Genomic DNA, 16,309 nt, shown 5'->3' on the forward strand with positions numbered 1-16,309 from the left:
AAATTGAGTTGCGTAAGGCTCTTGCTACTGCAAACGCCACTATTGCACGTTTGACAAAGGAGAATGTTGATTTTTCTGTTGGTGCTGCAGCATCCAAATATGCTACTATTGCTGCCTCTGTTCCAGTTGTTTCTCAGGCTGATTTTCCATCACTTCCTGCATCCCAGACCCATCATTCCACTGAACCCACCAAGACTTTCGTTTCTAAAACACCACGTAAAAGGGCTCCAACTGCTAGGGCCATTGCTGCTGTTGTTCGTGGCATGACAATTAAAGAAAATGCTGATCAGGGGTTTCAAATTGTTTATGTACCTAATGCTATCTGTCTTCCCATTAGTACTCAACGTCAACGTCTTAGGAAATTAAAGATAGACAATGCACGTGTGCTGGATCTCCACTATCCTGATCGTAAGGTGATGGGAATGCTTGTACATAATGAGTATGCTCCTGAGCTCAAGACTATCTTGGCGAGTTATGGTGTTACTACTTTGGATAACTTTGATCCTCTGGACCCTGTTCACCTCCGTGACCCAGCTCTGGCCTCTCTTTCACTTGATGATAGGGCAACAAAAGCTATACATGTTTACAATGATTGTATGCTACGTGCCATTGAATTCATTAGGGCTCCTGTCAAGTTTGCTGTTGCACGTTCCTTTTGCTCTCAGGGATGGATTAGTGATGACCAACTAGCTGAGATTGTTCCCCCACGACCCACCAAAAAAGACTTGGACATCTCTATACATACTGCCAGCATCACCATCCCTTCATTCTCTGATCTATGAATCCAGTAACAATTACATTATGGAATGCAAATGGTCTTGCAAAACAGACCATACCTACAATCCTTTCATATGCTCCACTTACTTCCCTTCTTTTTATCACTGAAACGTGGCTTTTGTCCCCCCATCGTTATCCTACTTCTTGGCAGCAGTACCATACCTATGGTCAGTCTGTCCCCAATGCTAGCCGTGGCTGCATGGGTATTTCTCTTCTTGTAAATCCTTCTTTCCCTTACCCCATTTCTATTGTTCCTTCTTCTTCTCCTTATGTTCTTTCTTGTATTGTATTTGATTGTCTTATTCATTGCATTTATCTTCCCCCTTCTCTTTCTAATGACGATGCAATTTCTATTCTTTATGACCTCCCCCTCTCTTCTTCTTCTATTCCTTCTTCTAACACTATTTTTTGTGGTGATTTTAATTCACGTATGGGATCCTTTCTTGGTGACCATGCTATCACTTCGCGAGGAACTTCTTTTCTTCAGTGGATCCAGGCAACTGGTCTCACTTGTTGGAATGAATTACTTGCATTTGGTATTCCTACCTTTCTTTCTGGTGGCTCTGGTACCTCACGTTCCAGTGTCATTGATTTATTTCTTTCTACGTCCCCCCTTCTCAATCCTTCTATGCAAATTCGTTCTGATCTTTCTTTAGGCTCTGATCACAAAATGGTCAACCTCACTTTCACTCCCTATGTTTCACCTCCCCCTCCCCCTACTAATCATCCGCGCCTACTTTGGAATCTTTCCAAGCTTGCTCAGCCTGACACTCTCAAGATCTACATTGATACAGCTTCTGCGTCATTGGACAATCTGACAGAGCAGTTCAGTGCTTTCCTTTCTTCTTCTTCTCCTCCTCCTGTAGATTCTCTGTGCTCTGCTTTTGCTCAAGCTATCTATGATGCTCTGGACACTGCTGTTGGTCGTCGTACACCACGTACCATGCAAAAGTACTGGTTCTGGCCAGTGGACCTTCAAGAAGCAATGGATCTGAGAGAACGCAGCTACCAACGCTGGCGTCATTCTAGTGGTTTGCAGAAGGCTATATGCTGGATGCGCCATCAGGATGCATGTCATGCTGTTAGGTTATCAGTCCAGCGTCGTCGACGTGAAACATGGAAAGAATTCTGCAACAAATTGGCAACACAAGACTTTGCAAAGACCACAGCAACAATGAAACGTATTAAAAGCCATCGTCAAACCAGTCCTGTCTTTGTGGATCCAGGTGGACCTCAAGCAGATGCTAACAAAATGGCTGATCATCTTCACCAGATTTTCTCAGGTCAATTTCTTCCTGCACGCCGCCCTCCAGACCAGACAGTGATGATTTCATCACCAATTGCAATTGATGAATCGTGTCCTTTTACTCATCTTTCTGTAGAGAGTGCAATTCTCAAGCTTCCTACACGCAAGGCTCCTGGTGTTGACCATCTTCGTGCTGAAATGCTTCACCCAATTGTTAAGCAAGTCTCTCCTGTTCTTTGTCTTTTGTTCCAGCTTTGTTGGCAATGGGGTTCTGCACCTCTTGCATGGCGTACTGCACAAATTGTCCCCATCTTTAAAAAGGGTGATACTCATGACCCTGCTAACTATCGTCCCATTAGCTTAACGTCTATCCTGAGAAAAGCCATGGAATATTGTCTACAGTTTCCTCTTGAAGATGTGTCTCCAACAATTGACATTGCACAGGGTGGATTCCAACGTCAACATAGCTCCCTTGATCAAGTTCTTTGTCTCCATGAGATGGTCCGTCGTCACACAGCTCTATTCAAAGCACCACCAGTCTTGGCTTTTCTTGATATCAAGTCTGCATATGACACTGTTGATCGTTCTGTAGTATGGACATCGTTACGTCCTCTTGCCTCTGATGCTATGTTAGCTTTGTTACAAAGTCTTTTTGACAATGTTCAAGTTGAGGTGTTGCTTTCTGGTGCAACATCCAGATCATTCCAACCATTGACTGGCGTTATGCAAGGATCTGTGCTTTCTCCCCACCTTTATTCCGTGTACATAAATTCTCTACCAGTTGCTCTTCGTGCTGCAGGGGAACTTTGTAACACAGTATTTAATCAGACTGCTGCCACAAGACTCAATGATCAATTAGTCAATTCACTACTTTTTGCTGACGATGTTGCCATCATTGCTACACCAGAAGCTATGCCTGTCATTCTGAATTCTGCTGAACAACATTCTCAAGAGCTAGGATATCGTTGGAGTCCCACCAAGTGCATGATCCTTCATCATTCTTGTTCTCTTTCTCCTTTGTCATTCTCTCTCTACAATGTGCCTATTCCTCATGCTCATTCGTTTCCTTACCTTGGTGTTCCCTTCTCAGCAAAGGGGACTATTGATCCATCTCTTCTCATCTCTCGTAATTGTGTCTCTGCTATCAACAGCATGCGTGCTCTTCAATCACTTGGTGTCAATCACACTGGGTTGTCACGTCTACTCTCAATTCATTTGTATTGCTAGTTTATTCGTCCACAATTTGAGTATGGCCTGGCAATATCCTGCTTCAACATTAAACAAGTTGCTGTGCTTGAAAAGGCCCAGAACACATGCTTACGCATGATTTTTGGAGGTCACTCCACATCTTCTACATCTATTTTCCGTCACCTTGGGAATCTTCCTAGCATGAGGGAGAGGATCTTGACTCTTGGTTTCAAGTTTGTATATCGTGCTTTCTGGTTGCCTGATGAGGCTCTGTTTACTCTTCTTCGACCTGTTCTTACAAACCCAGCACACCAATGGTTTAAGCTTTTAGCTAATCCCATTTGGTTATCTCTCTCCAATCGTCAGAATGCTGATTCTAAAGCTTGCAAGCATGCCAATCGTTCATTTTTGAACCAGGGCCTCTTCTTGCAACGCTCTCAACAAATACTTCTCTCTGCTTGCCGTCCTTCTCTTGGTGTTGACCCTATTCTCTGGCTTCCCATGACTAACTATGAACGTAGTAGATTCATACGTTGGCGTATGGGATGGCTTCCTGGACGTCCTCAACCTTGTTCCTGTGGATTGCATACCACCAGCCGTCATCATGTCATTGAGTGCACTGGAGCTGCAATTCGTCTCCATCTCTATTCTACAGTACAACCCAATCCAATTGATTATGTACTCAATATGCTGCCTCTGAAGAAACCTAAAAACAACAAGAACAATGCCTTCTGGATCTTTACTTGGCCAATTCTTTGTAGAATAATGTTGGATATAGAACAGATCTGTCTCTCTGGGGTTGATCTTGCTGATCATGCTACAACAGACAGAGGACAACTCTTCTTGAACTGGCTACCCAAATGAGACTGGCCATCTCCTTTTATTTTTAGTTTAGATCTGTATTAGTCTTAGTTTCCATTTATTGCATGAATTTCATGCATGCTTCATATTTTATCCTTATCTCCCTTTTTTGTATCCCCTAGCTTAGTTTCCCTTTCTAGTTTTTCCCATTTTCCCCCTTGGGTTTTTTTCCTTTCTATTATTCTTTTTTGTACTCTTAAAAGCGGGCAATAGCTCTATAGTGCGTGTGCCCACTAGCCTTTCAATAAAAATCTTTTACCTACACCAAGAAACCAATACACTTATGTATGTGTGTTGTAGGCAACTCTGGCTTTGGCCAGTTTCTGGTGAGGGATACTGGACGGTGGATTCCTTTGGTGGTTTGGTCCAGTGGTGAGCCATGACGGGTGGTACCAGACTCATGGGTGTTGACGTTGACAGTGAGTTGACCGAGTGACCTGTCTCGAGGGACAAGAGTGGTCCCCCCAGGTTTCTTGGAAAATCTTGCTCCCAATACCCCTATACCCAAACCCCCCAATATAATCCTGTTCCTTAAAATTAAAATACCCATCTACATTGTCACCTCAGAAACACCTGTCACCCACTAAAAACATTATACCTCTTTCCCCTAATTTTATACACTTCTTTATTGCTGACATTTATTTTACACTATTTTTTATTACATTTTATTAGATTCCATTATTATACTATTATTATATTTTTTTACTTTACTTTACTATATCGTTATTATATTATTACTTTACTTCTATTCTACCTCACTATATTTTTACTTTATCTTTATTCAATTATTATATTTTTACTATACTTTTATTTTACTCTCTTTATATTTTTCTATTCTACTTCTACTATCAACACTAGTTGCATGTAATAAAAATTTTCACTTGACTTTCTTTTCTTTTCCTCAAAAAATTATTTTAACCAAATATTTTTGTTTATAAAAGGAACAATCTTTTCAATCAATAAAATCATCATTTTATCCTTGATCTTATTTATTTTTGTCTGTTATTATCATTATTCTTCATTCATACACAGTGTCCTTATTCTTTGGAGTTTTGACTGTCAATCTTGATATATTTCATTTCTCTGTTTTCCCTTTTCTGTTTTTCTCAGACTTTGTCATTGTCACAATTTCCATTTTAATCTTCTCTCTATTTTTTCTACCTGTCTGTCACCAATTCTTACCTGTCAAATTACCCATTCTTTTCCATTCTTATTGTATTCTTCTTGTATTTCACAATTCACATTACATTTATTTGCCAAGTGATACTGTTACAATCTACAATAAACAAACACATCACGTATCACTTGTGACAGAAGTGTTGTAAAAGTTTTTAGCATTAACTAAAAATGTATATTTGTTTGATGTGACGTCAACTTATGGGCAGACTATTAAGTTATGGACAGTGCAAAGTCATGACTCCATCTCTGGACATGACAAAATCCGATTTCTTGGATTTATTTTCTCTCTCTCTCTTTTTCCTTTTTTCTTGCTATCAACATTTAAATTCCAGCTGGACTTTGAATGCTTTTCTCCTTTTTTTCTTTTTATTATTATTTTTGATTAATTCCTTTTGTGATTATGCCCGAAGACCTGTACACTCTTCCAAATAATCATCATTTAGCATAAGATGTATCTAGATTGTCACCTTGAATGCAGTTGTCAATTAGTATATAAGAGATACGTTTTTATCTCAATAAAATTCATTCAGTTTTTCTCTATATTTCTTTTGAACATTATCACTGAGCTTCAGCTATTGTTCCGCGGGATATACTAAGTTGCACACTGTTAGAATCTGCAAGTACTGTCTTGCCATTTGTCTGCTTGTCCATTTGTCTATTTGTCTATTTGTCTGTTTGTCTGCCTGTCTGTTGTCGATTGTCTACTTATTCATTTGTCCATTTGTCCGCTTGTGCATTTGTCTGTTTGTCTATCTGTCTGTTGTCTGTATATCTGTTTCTATCCATTTAAAGTCCTGTTCATTGTCTAAATTCCTTTTTGTTGGATTGTCCTAAGCGAAATCACAAGAATATAACTATACATATAATATATATTATATTTCTGACCAGTTGCACCACACACCATAACTCAACACGCGTCACTTGTGTCACGTGTGTTATAGACAGGTGTGGCTTTTAACCATGTTGTGATGTCTGGTACTGGAAGATCAGTCTGCTCAGTGGGTTTGTCTGGCAGTTTGTTGTGACATGTCATCCCGATTATGAGAGGCTGATGTCAACGGTTTGTTGATGTGGTGCTGTGCCCTCGGTAGTAAGAGAAGAATTTTTCCATGCACAGGAAAAATCTCGTTTCCGTTCCCTGTTCCTTCTACACACAATACTTTTTCCTTTTCCCTTGTTAATATATTTGTCTACATTTTACTCATTCGAAATCATGGTTCCCCATGCTAGTAACATTCCTCTTCTACAATGCACATAATTTATCTTGCCAACATCTCCGCTCAGCATCAGTACCTTTATTATTATATTTTTACCATACTTTTATTCATATATTTTATCCTTGCTGTATCAATTATTTATCATTCTATTTTTACTATCTTTCTTTTTCCGAACTTCTATTATCAACTTAAAATCTTGTTGACTATAAAAAGAGAAGCAAACTCAACTCAATAAATAATTCATTCAGTTTCAGTATCTTTTTCTTGTTTTCTTCTCTTTGTGGTCTATACCATCTTGCAATATAACATATCAGTTCCTTGGTTTTAGGAAGGTTGTTTGTCGGTTTTGGTCTCCTTGTTGGTTATTACTTTTCTGTTTCGTCATTCTCTTTTCATATACCTTTCTTTCTCTCTCAATTTTAACAACGATTCTATCGGTTATTCTCTCTTTTCTTATCTGTCAACTATTGCTGTTTGCCGCCTTTTGCTGTATCTGTCTTCTGTTCTATTATATTAACATTGTATTTTATTTGCCAAGTGATCCGTTACAATCTACAACAAACCTAACACATCACGTGTCACTGGAGATACGTAGTGTTACCAATCTGTTAGCACAAAACAGAAGTTCAGTTGTCCAGCAGTGCAGTAACATTGCAGAATTCTTTGTAATTCTAGAAAAATTATATTCTATTATTTTTTTTGATTTTCCGATGGTGGCTGAGACTGAATAGAAAGCAATTTTTTTATTTGTGGAGCAAAATATCAATAAGTACATCAAAAAAGCATTATCCTGTCAACAATAACTTCAGGTAATCACACATTGTATCTTATTTTCTCACTATATTTAACTGAACGAATCAACTTGGAATTAATATTATTTTTGTTATATATTCTTACAAGTATAATTATTTTATTCTATTTGTACTGAATGATAGTAAAAAGCAAATCACATTTAATAGATTGTCAATTATATAACTTTTTGTTATATTTTTCAATAATTTTATTTATTTAATTATTCAACAAGTCAATTGCAAAACTATAAATGTCACAATATGTGCATTCAATAAACATTGATTTTTCTTTGTTTTATTTTCTGACAAGTTCTCTTAATATTTAATGCTATTGATATTTCACTTGTTTGATTATCTGAGTATATTGAGTCAACACTATGCCTAAAAAAGTGACAACATGTTACCACTTTGGTAGCATAACTGCCATTTTTTACATAATAAAAAATGACAGATATGAGTCTGTATAGCGCGATTAGAGGCACAGTTGCCACTTTTTTTAAAAGACCAAGGTTCATTCCTTTTTTTGGTTTTTTTTTATTTTTGGTTTTCTTTCATGCCCCCTTTTTTTGCACTATTGTATCTAATACTAATATATCATTTCGCTTTTTATTTGGCATATTAAATGAACTATTTATTGAGTTGAATTAAAATGAATTGGAATGAATTGAATTGAATACAATTTTGCTTCAATTTATATTTTATTATATGATAGTAATACTACTTAAAACCCATCTATTGTAACTTGTAAAAAATATATGATATTATTTGGCTACTGCAGAATATGCAGTAAAACTCATTTATCCCAAAAGCATTTCATGTGTTTCGAGTACTTCAATATAGACTAGACGACCTTCTTTAATTCTTACCAGTTTCTATAAATATATCAATGTTAGAGAGAAAATAAATAAATAGACATAATAATATAGTACTTACCTTTATGTCATATGCTTAATAACTTCAAAGATTTTTTTTGCTCTAAAAATATATTTATTAGAAAATAATATTAATATGTAAGCTTCATATGTTATTAAAAGTGTTAGTATATCTACAAGACAAGTGAAAAAAGCAGTGACTATCACTCAAAATTATTACTAAATAAAACCTGAAAAAAAAATTTGAGTCATACAATATAAAGTCAAGTTAAATCTAGTTGAAAACTGAATGAACATTGTTTTGTTAACACGAGATATATATTATATCAAGATACTTACATAGAATATAATACCTATCAAGTATAACATAGCAGCACAAGAGTATTATCAGTTTTTTTTTGTTCTTTGAAAAAAAAATCTATTGTGCTTTATTCAAAAATTAATTGTAGCAATATGGCAGATATTGTACATTAGTTTTCAATGCTGATGACTCTATAGATACCAATCACATAAAAAAGGGCAATGCATTTTTATTTAAAGAGAAAGAAAGAGAAAAGAAGAAAATAAAAGACAAATATAAAAACCGAACTAAAAATATGCTAAAAAATATTTGGAACCAATCAAAATCTCCTACAATCTTTGGCTTCTCTTATGTGCTAGCTCAACACTCATTTCTGTCAGAGGAGACCTTTATAAGAAAGTAAAAAGTTTATATTAATTTTGTATTGACAGCACCAAACCAGCAGAAACCATGATAACTTACAGCACATCCACTATAATAGGTGACTTGCCACCATCCATTTCTGATATATTATCAGAATACAATGAAGAATCATTTGCATCTTGCTATGTCTACAGATTTTTTTAAATGTTAATTAAAATATATGAATGAAACCTTTTGATTAATAAACTTACATTGTTTTTCTCTACCATTCTTCTTTTTTGCTTCTGGTTGTCACTTTTGAAGCTTCTCCAGAAAAGACTTTTTACACACCACATGCTCTTGCATTTGTAAATAGCAAAGCCGTTATCTTTCGCCAGTCTCTTCAATTGCATCATATAGTACTCCTGGTGCTTTGCCAGGATATCTTTCTATTCTTTACTGAAAGCAGAAAAGTCCTTGTCAATCAGGTCATGCTTGATGCTACAACTCAAAGTCTTAAGCTGTAGTTGCTTCATTGTCAAATCGCTGTCCAAAAGAAGTACTAGTTGAGACAAAAGTTGCCCTTCTGAGCTTTCTTTATAACAATCTTTCAACTCCTGCTCATGAAGCAACTGCAACAACAAATTATATTTCTGGGCTTTGTTTTTCCCTTTGAAATTGCCATCTGCACCAATTACTCACTTGCCAAGCTGGTCAGAATACTCAGTGAATTGAGATCTTTTCACAGACTCGGCAACATGTTCAAGAGCTACCAAAAAGAAAGTTGCATACCATCATATTAATAAGGCAAGTAAATATACAGATATATAATAAATGTATCTTACCACTTTGCTCAATGATGCTTTGTTGAATTATACTAAGATCTTTCACACTGACAGCTGGAGCAAATTGTTTACTAAACTGATCTTGAAGCATGCATACTATTTGCTTTATTTCAGCAATATCAATTTCAATTTTTCTTACAGAGTTTATGAGTGTGGTATTAATATCAGACATTTTTTAATTATTATTTTTTAAGAAAGATAAAGTGAATAAAAGTTGTACTTCCCATTATATATATTTTATAATGTTTACTTGTTTAACTTTCTGAAAAAAGATATATCAACTTAACTATAAATATGTGGTTGCTACAACATTTTTTTTTAATTTTTGGCGCCAGAATATTTTACCAATTAAAATAATGACATTAGCATAGATGGACTTTGTAATAGTAACATGATGTTTAAATACAATATAGTTAATTAAGCATTCATCATTGATCTTGTAAAGTAAATGTTATGATAGTTATACTTATATAATACTTGTCATCATTGTTGATCAAGATGTGTTTAGCTAATATCATCATCATTTTTATTGTTGTGATATTATTGCGAGAAATAAAATAAAAAAAATACACAAATTGTCCTGAGATAAAAAGTATATAAAGCTCTCTTTTATGTTGTGCAGATATGACCAGAATCTTCTTTACAGTTTCATTTTATATACTAAATACTTACCAAAGAAACTAATATGTCTTCCTTCAACATCAATCAGCAGAGAGATATATTATCTACACAAATACACAAATGCAATCAATGTGTCTTGTCATTCAACACTTATCATCAGCTTCAGAACAATAAGAGAGGTCATGAAAGCAACTTAGCATCAGCAAATATCATTTCACAATATATTGCAGAGGATGTTGAAATGCAAAATAATATTAGAAATGACATTATTGACGATAATGAATTAGTTAGCAATTCAGGTAATAATAATCAGTGTAAAATAATTAATAAGTGATTGGAATACTCATTTAATAATGCATTATAGATTATGCTGTGAACGCAATAGAGATCAACAAGGCAATTTCTTACAAGTGCGATTGTAGTTTCAAGGACAGTGAGGGTGAAGCTCACATTTATGATACCAGCAGAATTAGTAGCAATAGCTTTACAAAGACCTAGTTGATGAGTATTCATCTCTCTCAATTGGTGCTTCAGCACAGAATTTCCAGGGCACCTTACAGAGATATTGTCCAATTTGTTAATATAATCCTTCAAGATCATGATGAAATTATGTTGGGTAAAATAGAATATTTATGTTACATTACACTTTAATTTCAGATTTCTAACATGTAGTGATGTTGTTCGTTTTTTTTTAGAACCTGGGGCTAAGATCAGCCACGGAGAAACTGTCAATGCTTTGCTCAAGTCCAAGACAAGTGTCAAAGGCCATGAGTATGATGTCTGTCCTAATGATTGCCAATTGTATGAAATTAATGACAATCAGGAATCTTGTGTTTACTGTGGCAAACCGCGATACAAGACTGATACTGAGCAAAGTCAAACACCAGCTGCCAGTATGAAGCTCATGTCAGTTGGTGATATGTTTTCTCAAATGCTGGCTGATCCAGCCACAAGAGAACTCCTTTATTACAGAGCTAACCGGGAATCTGTAGCTGGTCAGCTCACCAATATTTTCGATGGTGAAAATTACAAGCAGCTGGTGCAGAAAGGCTTGTTCTCAAATCCCAATGCTGTTGCCATTGTGCTATATACCAATGGTTTTGTTAACCAAAAAAAGGGCAAGAGTTTGTACACCATCGTTCATGCTGTTGTATTCAATCTTGACACATCAATAAGATAATAAATCAATTAATATATTAATTTCAAAAAAAAATACTAATAAAAAGCTTAGATACACAAATGAATATCTCTTGCAGCTGGGAATCTTGCCTGGTCCCAAGAAATCTATCCACTTGGACTCTTTCCTGATGCCAATCATCAGTGAAATATAAGATCTTGAGGTGCATAGCTTGGTAATCAAGAGCAATGGAGTTGAGGTTTGCCATGCCAAAATCCACTTGTTGCTTGCTTCTGGTGACATCCCAGCTGTGGCTGACATGGCGCACATTAGCTCACATGCCAGTTTGTTTGGTTGCCAAATCTGTGAAACAAAGGGAAAAGTCTCAGACAACATACAGCACAGAATGTACTTTGAAGATAGTTCCACTCCTTTGCAACCTTTGGAAGAATTCAAAACCGGCAATCCTGTAAGAATATAACAGTTTAATTAGATTTTTTCTTGTACTAAATAATTGCATATAATATATAAAAAATATATACTAACCAAACATTTTTAGTGAGCTGTCAGCCTTCTTCAGATCTTTCTTCTTCGCACTAGATGAACTTCATTTAGTTGCAAGAGGAATCAGAAAGCACATTTACGACTTGATCACTGTGTCCCTTACTAAGGAGACAAAATTTTCTTATACCCATCTGGATGATACCCTCACTAGCACAGAATACCCATTTTTTGTACCAAGAACTAGTCTTGTGACAATTGACATCTGTATCACAAGTTCAAGACCATATATGCCAGTATTATTCCAAGGCAGTTTTGATAATGTCTTCTCCAAGATTGACGACACTCGTGCAGTAGATTGGCTTGACTTTCTTCTGTACATTGCTCTCCTTTTTGTTGTCCCATTCTTACCAAACAGGGCTGTCAAAACTGCGGTGTTGTCACTTGTCAAAGGTTGTGCACTGGCATTGCAATGGACACTGACTTTGGAGTTGCTGGATAAGATGGATGTGTAAGTCATAATGCCTCTAACACTATATCACTATATACAAAACTAATCATGACCTTTTTTAAAAATAATAATAACAACAACAATAGACATTTTAAACACTGGCACCACTATCTATTGCAACAAGTCCAGAACAAGACTATATCTCTTAGTGTCTTCAGACCAGTACAGCACTATCTTGTGCATATACTATTCATTGTCAAGCAACTAAGTCTACTTCGATACTACTCTACTTGGTCAATGGAGAGAGTAATTGGTGTCTTTTTCAAGCTAATCAAGTCAAAGTGTAAGGGCAGCCGTAATGCTAGTTTTCTTGTGGAGCGATTTGCATTGCATAACTATATCAACACTGCCATCCGTATCCAGAACGAAATTGATCTTATTCAGCTCAAACCATATGGTAGAGAAAGTTATATGGATCTTCCTAATGATCCTAGTGGTGCGCAGCTGTAGGAGTCATTTTATTGATTTGCTCATTTGAATAATGATTTGATAGAAGGTGTAAGCAGCCCTAGTGTGAAGGATGCCTTAACTAGATACTATCAACAAACTTTGGGTTTGATGATTTCTGATATTGATGATTCTACAATTGTTGTTGCTGGTCGTTTATGGATGAATTTGACTATACATTCATCTTGCATGTATTGACAAAGAAGAAATGAAAGAAGTCATGGTAATCATTACGTGATGTTTACCTGTTTTTACAGAAAATAAGTATATCATTTTTCAATATAAAATCAAAAGTTGCTTATATTATATTTATTTATTTACTTTAGCAACTGTAACATAATTATTTACAGCTGGCTTGTTGGTGCAGTGGTATTCTTCTTCCAGCATTAGAATTCACTTGGCTCTTTTTGTTTCTTTGCTTTTGTTGAAGTAATGAAGGAATATAACGTGGCTGCTCACGACTCATCCATACCAATTGTCAAACAGCAGTCACAAAACAGCTCAACAGGTTGCTAAACACAACCCACATATGCAGTAATAAGTGTCAATGATATTTGTCATCTAGTTGGCCTTATACAATACCCACCAAATGGAAATCAGCTCTATGTAATTGCATCTTATTATGTTTTCAACAATAATATACGCATTACAAAGGGCAACCTTTCTATTTTATAACTTTTTTTATTTTTTATTTTTTATTTTTTATTTTTTATATGCTCTATATACTCTATATTTTTTATGCTTTCTATATGTCCCATGTATTCTATATTATTATTTTTCTTTTCTATATACCTTATGTTTTTTTTTCATTCTCTACATGTTCTACAGGCCATTACGCAATTTAAATTAAAATAAAATTGTTAAGTAAACAAGAAGAGAGGTGTATCTTTTTTTTAAAAAAATAATAGCAGTCATGTTTCCATTTCGTTCACACATTCCATAAAAAATTAATCCAAATAAAACTTGACATCTTTAATATTTAATAAAATATACATTTCAACTTAAAGTGATCATTACAACTTACAAACACTTTCTAGACTATTCCAGACATCATATAGCAACAAAAAAAACAGATTTCATGCTACTTTTTTAAAATGTTGCTAATGACATTGCCATCTTATCAAAAACTGTGGAGAAATTATTGGTTTTTGATCAGAAAAATGGCAGTTATGTGCCTATTTCAGGCACAGTTGCCCCTCCTATAGCCATAGTGAGACAACACTCCAAAGAACAAGAACACTGTGTGTAAATGAAGAATAATTATAATAACAGACAAGAAAAAATAAGATTAAGGACAGAATAATTTTTTAATTGATTGAAAAGATTGCTTCTTTTATAAACAAAAATGCTTAGTAAAAATAATTTTTATGAGATAAAGAAAAGGAAGTCAAGAGAAAACTTTTCACTACATGTAACTAGTGTTGATAGTAGAAGTGGAATAGATAAATATAATAAAAATATAAAGAGGATGAATAAAAGTATAGTAAAAATATAATAATTGAATAAAGATAAAATAAAATTATAGTGAGATAGAATAGAAGTAAAGTAATAATATAATAATAATGTAGTGAAGTACAGTGAAAAAATATAGTAATAGTATAATAATGAAGTCTAATAAAAATGTAATAATAAAAATATTGTAAATAAATATTGGCAACAAAGAAGTATATGAAATTAGGGGAAAGAAATATAACTTCTAGTGGGTAACAGACGTTTCTGAGGTGACAATATAGATGAGTATTCTAATTATCTAAGGGACAGAATATAATTAGGGGTTTAGATATAAGGGGTATCAGAAACAAGATTTCTCAAGAAATCTGGGGGGACCACTCCTGTCCCTTAAGACACATCATTTAGTTGACTCACCATTGACGTCAACACCCACAAGTCTGGTACCATCTGCCATGGCTAACCGCTGGACCAAACCACCAAAGTGACCTACCATCTGGTGCCTTTCATCAAAAATTGACTAAAGCCAGACATGCTTACAACACACATCACACATTATCGCGTGTGGTATTTGGATGTGTGTAGAAGATGTACAAGAAAAGATAAATGTATATAAGAAGAGGAATTGAAAAGAAGAATTGAGGATTTGGATTCGATATTAGATAAATTGGAGTGATAAAATAGTCTCTTTGTTACCAAATAGACTAGTTAAAGAAATTAAAAGGGAAACTAACACTAAGGTAAGAGTGTAAATAATTTGAATGATTAGAGAAATAGTTAAACTCAAAGAAGAAATATAAATAATACAAATTCTAAAGAGTTAACTATGGGAAGGAAGTATTTACTAGAGTAAAGGATTTAGCTAAAAGAAAATTTACTATGGTAAATTTACTAAGGGATAAATAAAGGGGAAATTGGAAAAAATAATAAAATAAAAGAGGGTGATCAATCTTGCACAAAGACTTAACAGAAAAATAAATAAAATAGAAAGAAAATTCACAAGAGAGATCAGAGATAATAGACAGCATCTTGAAGAAAACTTGTATCAAAAAAATTTGACAGTTGTTTATTGATCAATTTTAGAGAGATATCTATACTACTTTATGGATAAAATATATGACAAAAATAGGCTAGATAAAACTCAATGAGATAATTGTAAATAAAAATATAAAAAAAATAACTATATAAATATTTCGTCATGAAAAAAGAAATAGATGAAGTTGTATTACATAACTACAAGAAAAGAAAAATATCGGAAAGAAGTATGCTATAAATAAAGGGAAAAACTATTCAGTTAACAATTTTGGTAAAGTAGTGTTTGAGAGGAAGCCTCACATTTAGTGTGCAGGAATAAAATAAAAAGAAAAGGAAGAAAACAATTTCACAAAAAATAAAGGGGAAAAGATTTTAATTTTCAGAAAATCAGTTTTTAGAAAAAGATAATTTTTTGAAAATAGAAGAAAGAAATTAAAATTAAAATTAAAATTTTGAAGAAAAATTAAAAAGCGTTTTCAAAAGAATGTCTGAACTTGATAGAATATGGCTTTTGGACTGAGACCAACAAAACTACCACATCACGTGTCAACAAGCGACTTGTGTAGTGCTTGTATTTGTGATAAACGTTGACAGATGATATTTTATCACAATTTTTGAGGTTTGAATCGGTTTGTAGATGTGAAATAACCTCTTTTTTCCACAAGAGAGAAAAAGACAAACTCAAAAGAGAATGTAGAATTAAAGATAATAACATCAATAAGAGAAAATTAAGAGAAAAAGAGTACTATTGATCAATTTCAATATACTTGCACTATGGCTATAGGAGGGGCAACTGTGCCTGAAATAGGCACATAACTGCCATTTTTCTGATCAAAAACCAATAATTTCTCCACAGTTTTTGATAAGATGGCAATGTCATTAGCAACATTTTAAAAAAGTAGCATAAAATCTGTTTTTTTTGTTGCTATATGATGTCTGGAATAGTCTAGAAAGTGTTTGTAAGTTGTAATGATCACTTTAAGTTGAAATGTATATTTTATTAAATATT

The 16,309-nt window shown here is 34.3% G+C and overlaps 5 protein-coding genes across 5 annotated transcripts; 4 read left to right on the forward strand and 1 right to left on the reverse strand.

Annotated features, from left to right (window-relative positions):
• Positions 1-126: 126 nt before the first annotated feature.
• On the forward strand, positions 127-782 carry PHYBLDRAFT_73984 (hypothetical protein; the record flags this gene model as incomplete). The annotated part of the gene is made up of 1 exon (XM_018442960.1): positions 127-782. A coding segment is annotated over one exon (656 nt), but the record flags the coding sequence as incomplete, so codon positions are not given.
• Positions 783-1,207: 425 nt separating this feature from the next.
• On the forward strand, positions 1,208-4,075 carry PHYBLDRAFT_171117 (hypothetical protein; the record flags this gene model as incomplete). The annotated part of the gene is made up of 2 exons (XM_018436514.1): positions 1,208-2,236; positions 3,251-4,075. 2 exons carry the CDS (start codon positions 1,208-1,210, stop codon positions 4,073-4,075), a joined length of 1,854 nt encoding a protein of 617 aa, XP_018289095.1.
• A 3,981-nt stretch (positions 4,076-8,056) lies between these two features.
• PHYBLDRAFT_72512 (hypothetical protein) lies at positions 8,057-9,791 on the reverse strand (the record flags this gene model as incomplete). The annotated part of the gene is made up of 7 exons (XM_018442669.1): positions 8,057-8,131; positions 8,193-8,206; positions 8,471-8,484; positions 8,766-8,819; positions 8,895-8,977; positions 9,047-9,219; positions 9,620-9,791. The coding sequence occupies 7 exons, from the start codon at positions 9,789-9,791 to the stop codon at positions 8,057-8,059; spliced, it is 585 nt and encodes a 194-aa protein (XP_018289096.1).
• Positions 9,792-10,304: 513 nt separating this feature from the next.
• Positions 10,305-11,420, forward strand: PHYBLDRAFT_171119 (hypothetical protein; the record flags this gene model as incomplete). The annotated part of the gene is made up of 3 exons (XM_018436515.1): positions 10,305-10,539; positions 10,605-10,679; positions 10,936-11,420. The coding sequence occupies 3 exons, from the start codon at positions 10,305-10,307 to the stop codon at positions 11,418-11,420; spliced, it is 795 nt and encodes a 264-aa protein (XP_018289097.1).
• A 203-nt stretch (positions 11,421-11,623) lies between these two features.
• PHYBLDRAFT_72510 (hypothetical protein) lies at positions 11,624-12,819 on the forward strand (the record flags this gene model as incomplete). Its single annotated transcript, XM_018442668.1, has 3 exons — positions 11,624-11,826; positions 11,917-12,369; positions 12,456-12,819. 3 exons carry the CDS (start codon positions 11,624-11,626, stop codon positions 12,817-12,819), a joined length of 1,020 nt encoding a protein of 339 aa, XP_018289098.1.
• Positions 12,820-16,309: the final 3,490 nt, after the last annotated feature.

This window comes from Phycomyces blakesleeanus (genome assembly GCF_001638985.1).
Source record: "Phycomyces blakesleeanus NRRL 1555(-) unplaced genomic scaffold PHYBLscaffold_17, whole genome shotgun sequence".
NCBI lineage: Eukaryota > Fungi > Mucoromycota > Mucoromycetes > Mucorales > Phycomycetaceae > Phycomyces > Phycomyces blakesleeanus.